Source organism: Panthera tigris, chromosome B4 (assembly GCF_018350195.1).
Source record: "Panthera tigris isolate Pti1 chromosome B4, P.tigris_Pti1_mat1.1, whole genome shotgun sequence".
In the NCBI taxonomy this organism is placed as follows: domain Eukaryota; kingdom Metazoa; phylum Chordata; class Mammalia; order Carnivora; family Felidae; genus Panthera; species Panthera tigris.
In genome coordinates this window covers 81,395,862-81,407,392 of record NC_056666.1, presented here as the reverse complement: position 1 = coordinate 81,407,392, position 11,531 = coordinate 81,395,862, and the positions used below count along the sequence as shown (strand labels likewise).

At 39.2% G+C, this 11,531-nt stretch overlaps 1 protein-coding gene across 1 annotated transcript; it reads right to left on the bottom strand.

The window, feature by feature from the left end:
* Positions 1 to 313: 313 nt before the first annotated feature.
* LOC102970319 (olfactory receptor 6C4-like) lies at positions 314 to 11,270 on the bottom strand. The gene is made up of 2 exons (XM_007081582.2): positions 10,346 to 11,270; positions 314 to 415 (listed from the first exon to the last, which is right to left on the bottom strand). The coding sequence occupies exons 1-2, from the start codon at positions 11,261 to 11,263 to the stop codon at positions 314 to 316; spliced, it is 1,020 nt and encodes a 339-aa protein (XP_007081644.2). The 5' UTR covers positions 11,264 to 11,270.
* Between the last annotated feature and the right edge of the window lie 261 nt (positions 11,271 to 11,531).

Below are 11,531 nucleotides of genomic sequence, written 5' to 3'. Positions count from 1 at the left end.
AAGTGGGTGAGTGGGGAGGCCAACTAGCCCATCTCACACCACTTCATTCCATATCATTGATGGTAGATAGAGGTGGAGGGTCAGCTCTCCACTGGGCCCTGCTCACACAGGGAAGAAGAAGAAGAGCTCACACTACCTCTGCCTCACACAACATCATTCTGACTTGTTAATGCCAGATGGGAGTGGAGGCTTAGCTCCCCACTGGCCTCACTTACACTGTAGAGGGCCAGAGTGTTGACTAGTCCTATTTAGTACTGCCTCATTCAGTCTTGTTGCTCTCAGGTGGGTGTGGAGTTTCAGTTCCCCTTGGACCTCAATGACAGCAAGGGTGGAAGAAAGTAGAATGTAGCTTCAAATGACACCACCTCCAGGTGGGAGTGGAGGCTGGCTCAACACTGGACCTGCTGATACTACTCTGCAGAGGGAGTTGAAGCATTCCCTATTTCCACTGGATGAGAATGAAAGATCAGCTTCCCACTCAGCCCACTGACAGCATCCTGCCTGGGAAAGCAGAGTGAGATGCTTTCATTGTGTAGGGGATGGATGATCTACTCCACTTTTGGCCCTGCTGATACTATCTGATGGAGGAATTAGAGAACCACCTGCTACAGCCAGTTATGAGATGGAAGATAGCTATCTTCTGAGACCAGCCAACATTGCTATGTGTGGGAAATCATTGCAATACCACTTATGCAGGGTGGGAAGGTGGAATCGAAAATCAACTCCCTGTCTGGTTCTGCTGAAGCTGCAAAGGTTGGGGTGTGTATTTTTTCTGTTGGTGTTTCACTGGAGTAGGGAAGCTATTCCCCAGAGGTTCTCCATTGTTAGCTCATCTTTCTCCTGGTCCTTTGGTTAGGAGAAATAGCCTTTTTGGGGAGTTTTTATATTTTTGTGCCTGTTGATGGTTCTGGATTGAAAGCTTCTTAAGTTCTCTATCTGGGATATATGAGAGTTGATAGAAAACCCAGGAGTCTCACTGGCATGTTGTTCCTCAATTATTGAGGTCCCTAGGTAGTCTTCCTTCTTTCACAGCCTTCTTATGCTTGCTTGTGTTCTCGCCAGGATTTTTAGTTGTAATATCTGTGAGGAATGCTTCTACTTCATCTTTGCTGGAACAAGAAATAATAATCTTTAGTTTTTTAGGATACCTTAACTGAATATAGATTCTAAGGTGGCAGTTTATTATGTATGTATGTATGTATGTATGTATGTATGTATACTTATTTATTTATGTTGAGGTATGATTGACATACAAAAATGTTATATGTATGTAATGTATTCATCTTGATGAGTTTGAAGTATATACTATGAAAAGTCACCATGAACAGTGCAATAAGCCTAACTGTCACCTCTAAAAGTATCCTTCTCTCCCTGTTTTTATTTTCTTGCTTGTGATAAGAGTATTTAACATAAGAACTACTTTTTTAACAAATTTTTGAATATTGTTCACTATTGGTACTATACTGTATAGTAGATCTCTAGGACTAATTCATTTCCTACAACATGAAACCATTTACCCTTAAATTTTTTTAAATCTTTATTTATTTTTGAGAGAGACAGAGACAGGATGCGAGTGGGTTAGGGGCAGAGAGAGAGGGAGACACAGAATCTAAAGCAGGCTCCATGCTCTGAGCTGTCAGCACAGAGCCTGACGTGGGGTTTGAACTCATGAGCTGTGAGATCATGACCTGAGCCCAAGTCGGACTCTCAACTGACTGAGCCACCCAGGTGCCCCCATTACCCTTTAATAAACACTTCCCCAAATCTCCCTCCTCCCAGTCTCTGGATTTGTTTTCCTTTTTCAAGGTTGCTTTGGCTCTTTGGGGTCTTTTGTGGTTCCATTCAAATTTTAGGAATGATTGTTCTCGCTCTGAGAAAAATGCTGTTGGTATTTTGATAGGGATTGCATTACATGGGTAGATTGCTTTGGGTAGTTTAGACATTTTTTTTTTTTTTTTGAGAGAGAAAGGTGTTGTAAGTGAGTGAGGGGCAGAGAGAGAGAGAGAGAGAGAGAGAGAGAGAGAGAGAGAGAGAACAGAGAGACAGACAAGTGGGGCTCACCCAAAGCAGGGCTCATGTTTTTTGCCCAAAGCAGGACTCAAGCTAACCCAAAGTGGGGCTCAAACTCATGTGTCATGATGATTGATTTGTGAGTATTGAACCACACTTGCAACCCAGGAATAAATCTCCCTTGATTGTGGTGAGTGATTTTTTGTAATGTATTGTTGGATTTGGTGTGCTAGAATTTTGCAAATAGATTCGTCAGAGATTTTGGCCTGTAATTCCCTTTTCCGGTAGTGTCTTTATCTGTTTTTGGAATTAGGGTAATGCTGGCTTCATAGAATGATTTGGAATTTTTCCTTCCTCTTGTATTTTTTGGAATAGTTTGAGAAGAATTAGGTATTAATTTTTCTTTAAACGTTTGGTACATTTTTGGTACATTTGCCTTTGTAGCCATTTGGTGCTGGACTTTTGTTTGTTTGGAGTTTTTTGATTACTGATTCAATTTTGTTGCTGGTTATTGGTCTGTTCAGGTTTTCTATTTCTTTTTGTTTCACTTTTGGTAGTATATATGTTTCTAGGAACTTGTCCATTTCTTCTAGGTTGTCCAATTTGTTGGCATGTAGTTTTTTACAATATTCTCTCTTTTAAAGTTTTTTTTTATTGTTTATTATTTTTGAGAGAGAGAGAGAGAGAGAGAGAGAGAGAGAGAGTGTCTGACAGCAAGCAGGGAAGGGGCAGAGAGAGAGGGAGACACAGAATCGGAAGCAGGCTCCAGGCTCTAAGCTCTCAGGACAGAACCCGATGCGGGGCTTGAACTCACAGACTGTGAGATCATGACCTGAGCTGTAGTCGGCCAGCCAACCAACTGAGCCACCCAGGCGCCCCTACGATATTCTCTTATAATTGTATTTCTGTGGTGTTGGTTATGATTTCTCCTCTCTTATTTATGATTTTATATATTTGGGTCCTTCCTCTTTTCTTTTTGATGAGTCACGCTAGAAGTTATCAATTTTATTAATTTTTTCAAAGAACTAGTTCCCTTTTTGATTTGTTCTATTATATTTTTTAGTTTCTATATCATTTATTTCTGCTCTAATCTTTATTATTTCCTTGCTTCTTCTGTCTTTAGGCTTCACTTGTTGTTCTTTTCTAGCTCCTTTAGGAGTAAGGTTAGGTGGTTTATTTGATATTTTTCTTGCTTCCTGAGTTAGACCTGTATTAGTATATACTTCCCTCTTAGGACCACTTTTGCTGCATCCCAAAGGTTTTGGACTGTTTTGTTTTCATTTTCATTTGTTTCCATGTATTCTTGTCATTTATTTTTTTATTTCCTTTTTGATTCATTCATTGTTCAGTAGCATGTTGTTTAACTTCCATGTATTTGTGGTCTTTCCAGATTTTTTCTTGTGGTTGACTTCTAGTGTCATAGTGTTGTGGTCAAAAAAGGTGCATGGTATGATTTCATTCTTTTTGTATTTGTTGAGCCTAATATGTGACCTAATATGTGATCTTATGGAGAATGTTCCATGTGTATTCTGAAAAATGTGTGCTCTGTGGAAGCATCCCATGCTCATGGATTGGAAGAGCAAACATTGTTAAAATGTCTATACTGCCCAAAGCAATCTACACATTTAATGCAATATCTGTCAAAATACCAACAGCATTTTCTCAGAACTAGAAGAAACAACCCCAAAATTTGTATGGAGCCACAAAAGACTCTGAATGGCCAGAGCAACTTTGAAAAAGAAAACAAAACTGGAGGCATCACGATTTTGAATTTCAGGCTATCTTACAAATCATCAAGATGGTATGGTACTGGCACAAAAACAGACACATAGATATATGGAACAGAATAGAAATCCAAAAATTGACTCACAACTCCGTGGCCAACTAATCTTTGACAAAACAGGAAAGAATATCCAATGGAAAAAAGACAGTCTCTTCAGCAAATGGTGTTGGGGAAACTGGACAGCAGCATGCAGAAGAATGAAACTGGACCACTTTCTTACACCATACACCACTTTCTTATGCCATACACAAAAATAAAATTAAAATGGATGAAAGACCATAACACAAAGGATCTTTAGACATTAGCCAGACATATATCTGGTGGCTACATGAAGGCATGAAGGGAGTGCGTGTGGTTTCAAGGAATGTCAGGGAGTTACAGCAAGTGTTGTGTATAAGCTGTTTTTTGGGGGATCATTGAGCTCTGTATCTCATAATGCTATTGCATTCAATAGCCTTGAGATCAGAACATTGCTGACATTTTATCTATTACCCCATTCACCCTCTAGGACTTAAAATACACTGTCTAGAAATGACTCCACGGCATTTTCTGTCAACTTTTTTTTAAAAAAAGCTTTTTATTTTAATTCCAGTTAGTTAATATAAACTGTTATATTAGTTTCAGGTGGTGTAGAATACAGTAATTCAACACCTCCATACATCACTCTGTGCTCATCACAAGTACATTTCTTTTCTTTTTTTCAACTTTTTTTACATTTTATTTATTTTTGAGACAGGGAGAGACAGAGCATGAACAGGGGAGGGTCAGAGAGAGGGAGACACAGAATCTGAAACAGGCTCCAGGCTCTGAGCTGTCAGCACAGAGCCCAACACGGGGCTCGAACTCACGGACCGCGAGATCATGACCTGAGCTGAAGTCGGCCGCTTAACCGACTGAGCCACCCAGGCGCCCCGTCACAAGTGCATTTCTTAATCCCCATCACCTATTTAACCCATCCCTCCACCCACCTCCTCTGGTAGCCATTGGTCTGTTCTCTATGGTTAAGAGTCTGTGTCTTGATTTTTCTTTCTTTCTTTCTTTCTTTCTTTCTTTCTTTCTTTCTTTCTTTCTTTCTTTCTTTCTTTCTTCCTTCCTTCCTTCCTTCCTTCCTTCCTTCCTTCCTTCCCCCTTTGCTTGTTTGTTTTGTTTCTTAAATTCCACATATGGGTGAAATCATTGGTATTTGTCTTTCTCTGACTGACTTATTTTGCTTAGCTCCAGCTATGTCATTGCAAATGACAAGATTTCATTCTTTTTAATGGCTGAATAAATGTTCTCGTGTGTGTGTGTGTGTGTGTGTGTGTGTGTGTGTGTGTGTATCACACATCTTCTTTATCCATTCATCAATTGATGGATACTTGGGCTGTTTCCATATCTTGGCTATTGTAAATAATGGTGCTATAAACATAGGGGTGCATGTATTCCTTTTTTTAAAGTTCATTTATTTATTTTTGAGAGAGAGAGCAAGAAAGAGAGGACACAAGCAGGGAAGGGACAGAGAGAGAGGAAGAGAGAGTAAATGCTGTTATCTCAGCACAGAGCACAATGGGGGGCTTGAACCCATGAACTGCAAGATCATGACCTGAGCCAAAACCAAGAGTCAGACATTTAACTGACTGAGCCCCCCAGACATCCCTATATTTATTCCTTTTATTCAGTGTTCTTGTATTCTTTGGGTAAATACCCAGGAGTGCAATTGTTGGATCATAAGGTAGTTCTATTTTTAACTTTTTGAGGAATCTCCATGCTGTTTTCCACAGCAGCCACACCACTGTGGTATTTCCACTAATGGTGCATGAGTGTTCCCCTTTCTCCATATTCTTGCCAAGACTTGTTGTTTCTTGTGTTTTTGATTTTAGCCATTCTGACAAGTGAAAGATGATATCTCATTGTAGTTTTGATTTGCCTTTTTTTTTTCTTTGAAGATTCCTTATTTTGCCTTAATTTTTGAAAGATATTTTCACTGGGCATAGAATTCTAGGTCAATAGAATTCTTCCCAGTATTTTAAAGCTGCCATACCATTGTCTTCTGGGTGGAATAATTTCTTTTGAGAAATCTACTGAAATTCTCATGCTTGTTTTTTTTAATGAGTAGTTTGTTTTTTCTTGGAATGATTTCATCAAATATTCTTATTTTGGTTTTTGTAAGTTTTATATGATATATCTAAGTGTGTGTGTGTGTGTGTGTGTGTGTGTGTGTGTTTGGGGGGGGAGGGGGGAGAGATGTTTGTGTGTATCATTCATCCTGATATTCTGCAGTGGGTTCTCTGGTTTTCTTGGGTCTGTGTTTTGTTTTCTTTCATTACGATTGGAAAATTACCTGACATCACTTCAGATATTTCTTTCTGCCCAATTTTCTCTTTTCTTTTGGGAGTTCTATTGCACATATTTTTGAGTGTTTTATATTGTCCAATTGCTCTGAAATGGTCTACTTTTTTTCCCATACTTTTTTCTCTTTGTACTTAATTTGGATAATTTCTGTTGACTTGTATTCACTTTCACTGATTCTTTCCTAAACTGTGTCCAGTAGGCTTATGAACCCATTACAGAGTTTTTTATTTTTGTTCATGTAGATGTTAGTGCTAGCGTTCCATTATGCTAAACACACACACACACACACACACACACACACACACACACACAAACTTTCTCTCTTTCTGTTAAAGTTTCCCAACTGTTCATGCGTGTTGTCCACTTTGCTCATTAAATCTTTTAACAGAGCAATTGTAATTATTTTATAGTCCTTGAATAATAATTCCAACATATGTGTCATCTCAGAGTTAGGTTCAAAATTGTGTTTTGATAATGAGTTGCTTCTTCTTGATTTTTTGTGTGCATTATAATTTAAAAAATGTTTACTTATTTATTTTTGAGGGGGGGGGTAGGGACAGAGAGAGAGGGAGGCAGAATCCCAAGCAGGTACTGTTCTGTCAGTGCAGAGTATGTCATGGGGCTCGAATGAACCACAAAATCATGATCTGAGCCAAAATCAAGAGTTGGACGCATAACTGACTGAGCCATTCAGGTGCCCTTGTATTGTAATCTTTGATTGTATGTTGGACATTACATGTATACAAATAGTAGAGACTGAGATAAATAGTATTTATATACAGAAGTGGAGAAATGGGTGTGTATTTTATTCTGTAAAGATAATGATAGGTTTATTCATCCTAGTCAGGAGTTGAACTGAATTTAGTTTTTGTTGTTGCTATCAATAATTTCAGTGCACCATAATCTTCAAAATCCTTCCATTATGGGCTTGTAATATCTTGTGTATAGTGTGGTGGCTCAGTTGCTAAATTCACTGATGTTGATCTGGAAAAATGTCTCAGAGAAGGGGAATGCAGTGGCAGATGTGATGATGTAGGCATTTGAAAAATACAGGGAAATAAATGCCTACAAAGATGGTAGAGTTGATTGGTTACTGCCAAGTTATATTGATGCCTTGATGAGGGATAATGAGAGTTAAGGGATGTTAACAAGCAGTTAGTGGCTATGAATGAGAGCCAGAGGGTCTACTTATGTTGTAAATTACAAAGAGGCCCTTATCTCCTGTAGTTGAAGGGCAGACATAGTTGAGTGACATGTTGATCTACTTGTTAGAAGTATAGAACTCCAGAGACATTTCAATGCTCATCCAAGGCAGATCAGTTATGAAACTCAAGACCCTAATGGGGAAAACATGGGTACTGGAAACATGGAAAAGGCACATATGGATGAATGCTTGTGAGGATTTTGACTTTGTTGCTTGCTATTAACAATTTGGATTTGTAGAGGTGGCCCACTCTTCCCTACCAAGAGTTAGCTGAAAGATGCTTCTGAGGCCTCTCTCTTATAAGGCACCAGATGCTTCTTCCTCAGTTCTTCTCCTGGATGCCAGGCTGGTAACTAGTATTATCCATCTGAGGACATACTGGGCTTGGCGAAGGAGGGAAGAACATATACACTAGAAAAATTGAAAGAGTTGGCTAGCTTGTACTGGCAGAAGTCAGAAAAGTGTCTCTGGGATTGGATTTTGGTCAGGGTCCCAGAATATAATAGTGGCTGAGGAAGAATTTATTGACATCCTCAAGATGTGGGATTTTGCATCTTAGCAACAACCCCATTTCACTGCTGGGGTGGCTTTTAGAACCTGAAAAAGTGATTTCCAACAACACTGAGTGATGTGGAAATACCTGACTTTCCCTGAAGGATGGTAATGGAAGGAACAAAAAGGCTGAAGGAGGTAAGCATAATGGAATGATGTAAGAGCATTAGATTCACTAGAAGATTTGTTCTACAGGAGGGTCAATAGGATACATTCACTGAGGACATAAGGAATATGCTGCTGAGAGGGACATCAGCATCACTAAAAGTTCAATAATGACACTCATTCACTGGGGATGATAGTAGGACAGATGGTCACAGAGTTGGGCTTGTTAATTTTCATGGTGATAATGGGCCCTTAGGAGTAGAGGCCATGTGGCTCTACTTGACTGCCAGAAGCATTTACCAGAAGGATTGGCAAAGTCAGAGGGGCAGCCAAGGGACTTGAACTGCAGGAAGTTGTGGAGATAGTTAATAGACTATAGTATCCTAAAGCCTCCCTAAGTAGCATCTGTAACTCTTCCAACTTCCTCAGTCTCATCTACAAATGTACAGTAAAACCTTGGATTGCAAGGAACTTGTTCTGTGTGTGTTACACAAGATGGACAAACATTTCTAATAAATTTTAACTTGATAAATGAGCAATGTCTTGCAATATGAGTAGTATGTGATGCAGAATGTCACATGATCACAACTGAGCCAATGGTTCTTCTCTCTCTCTCACTGTGGGATGGTGGGTGATCATCTCCCATGCTTGGATGCTCAGTCTCAGGCCACAGTGTTGGGCAGAAATCAGTGATTTTATAGAACTTTGGAAGGTGCCCACAACTGGCATCTGACTTTTGCTTCCAACTGTTGCATCGTGAGCAACGGCAAGAGGTTATGGAGGAGATCTTGTCTGCAGAGGAGGAGAAAAAGTTGGGGGAATCCCTCACTTCAAATGAGATTAGAAAGATGTGTAAAATGTGGGAAACAGTGAAAAATTTTGTAGAAAAGCACCACCCGAATAAGACTGTAGCAGTGTGAGTGATGAATCTGTTTAACGACAATGCAATATCACTTTTCAACGAAATCTTCAAAAGGAGGCGAAGCAAGTGTCATTGGATAGCTTCTAAAGCTGCATGAAAAATAAAAGATTCCATTAAGCCAATAGGTATCAGTGATTCTGTTAGTGATAGTGAAAGTTGTCCTACACAATAGCCCTCCTTTCTCTTGTCTCCCTCATACCAGCCATGAGGGTTTTCAAAGGCAAATTCAGGTTAATTTGTTTATTTTTCTTTATATTTTGTATTTTCTTGATTATTTTGTATTGTATTACATTACAGTATTGTAATAGTTTTTATGAATATTTTTGGGTTATAGAACGAATCATCTGAGTTTCCCTTATTTCTTATGGGGAAATTCACCTTGATATACAAGTACTTTGGATTGCAAGCATGTTTCTAGAATGAATTATGCTCAAAAACCAAGGATTTACTGTGTTCTTTAAAAGTCAGGCACACTTTGCCACACTCCAGCTTCTATAGATTTTAATCATTGTCAGCATGGCCTAAGATAATCTCTTCGTCAATTTTTCCTTTAAATGGAATCCAAATCATTCTGATTTCAGCTCTCAAATGAGTCAGAAATGTCCTTATGAATGATCATGAAATTCCATGCTGTCCTTTACAGTAGGAAATATTTTCTATAGGAGATGCCAGAAAGAGGCAACCTTTAAGAGCTGCCAGAGGGAGAAACTTCAGAAAGCAAATAGTTGAAAACCTGAGAAAGATGATCTGAAGTATAATTTGTGTGTGTGTGACATCATGAATAATATTTTCTGGAAAGTATGGAGGAATTTCTGAAAAAATGGGCTTACAACTTTTTGATAGTGATTGGTAAGACTAATAGCTTTTCATGGGAAAACAGACTTAAACATTCAGCTGATCACCCGATTTATGATAAGCAAAATAATTTTTAATCAGATTGTTCTTTTTTATATGTAGTCCAAAAATATTATTTTCCTAATTTCCCCTCTTATTTCCCCCTAATATTTCCCCTTAATTTCCCCCTTATATGTACCAGAAAAAGGATCTTTGAATATCTTTCTCTTGCTTGCAAATTTAAAACAAAATTTTGATGCATGCTCACAATTGATTCATATGAGAAATTACTTTAAAGGAGATATCAGGGGCGCCTGGGTGGCTCAGTCAGTTAAGCATCTGACTTTGGTTCAGGTCATGATCTCACAGTTCATGAGTTTGAGCCATGCATCGGGCTCTCTGCTGTCAGCACAGAGACTGCCTTGGATCCTCTGTCCATCCTCTTTCTTTGCCCCTCCCCCATTTGCACTCTTTCTCTCTCAAAAATAAATAAAAACATTAAAAAAGAGATATCAGAAGCTCAAGTTATCAGTTAGAGTACCTTCAAGAATTTCATTCAAAATTTCTATTGATTTTGAGGCCATTAAAATGAATAAAGATGCACTATTTTTCTGGTCACATCCTTGAAGGCTTGTTTTACTTGTTTGTTCCTTAAGGTGTAAATGAATGGGTTCAATAAAGGAGCAACCGAAGTATTGAGAACAGCTATCCCCTTATTGAAGGCAACCCCTTCTTTAGCTGAGGGTTTTATGTACATGAAGATGCAGCTGCCATAAGAGAGGGAGATGACAATCATGTGGGAAGAACACGTGGAAAAAGCCTTTTTCCTTTGCTGAGCTGAGGGGATCTTGAGAATGGTCCAGACGATGTTTGTGTAGGAGAGAATCACCAGCACCAGAGTGACCACCAAGGTCACAACTGCTAAGATAAAGTCAACCAGCTCCAGGAATCTTGTGTCTGAGCAAGATATTTCTAGGAGGGGTCCATAGTCACAGTAATAATGATTCAGCATGTTGGAGGCACAGAAATCCAGCTGACTGGTCAGGATGATTGGGGATATGATGATTAGGAATCCAGCCAACCAAGAGCAGAGGACCAGCTGGATGCAGACTCTGCTGCTCATAATGGTCATGTAATGCAGGGGTTTGCATATGGCCACATAGCGGTCAAAGGACATGGCCGCCAGAAGGTAAAACTCTGTGGCTCCGAAGAAGATGGCAAAGAAATACTGAGTGAAGCAGCCAGCAAAGCTGATGCTCTTGTTTCCAGTTGTGATGCTGAACAGCAGCCTGGGAGTAAAAGTGGTTGTAAAGGAAATTTCTAAGAAGGAGAAATTCCGGAGGAAGAAATACATGGGAGTCTGGAGGTGGGAATCCAGTAGAGTAAGGGTGATGATTGTCAGGTTTCCAATGATGCTGAATATGTAGGTGAGGAAGAGAAATATAAAGATTACAAGTTGGATCTCCGGGATGTCTGATAGTCCCAGCAGAATGAATTCTGTCAGAAAGGTTTCGTTTTTCATTGCTAACCTTTGCTGCCTGAGAAGCTGAGAAGGAGATAAATGAGTGATGAGAAAGACAGGAAATCTCAGAAATATTGAGTGAGAATGTGGATTTGCTATGGAATTTGTTCATGGAAAATTCTTTTGTCCACCTGACAGAAAGAGAAAGTTTGTTTCAATCTAGCCCTTCACAAAATTTGCTAAAGTTCCCATATAGGAGGCTTTATTTCTAAGACCCTTTCCTTAGAAAAACACATGGCCACCTGGACTTCTTAATGCATGCCTTGCA

Bases quoted from the DNA above. Each gene is read 5' to 3' on its own strand.
- LOC102970319 (XM_007081582.2), bottom strand. From the start codon at position 11,263: ATGAAAAACGAAACCTTTCTGACAGAATTCATTCTGCTGGGACTATCA. The intron at 416-10,345 runs GTGCATCTTTAT...CTCCCTCTGCAG, and splicing joins AGGATGTGACCAGAAAAATA to AGTAGTATCAGCAGGTCCAG.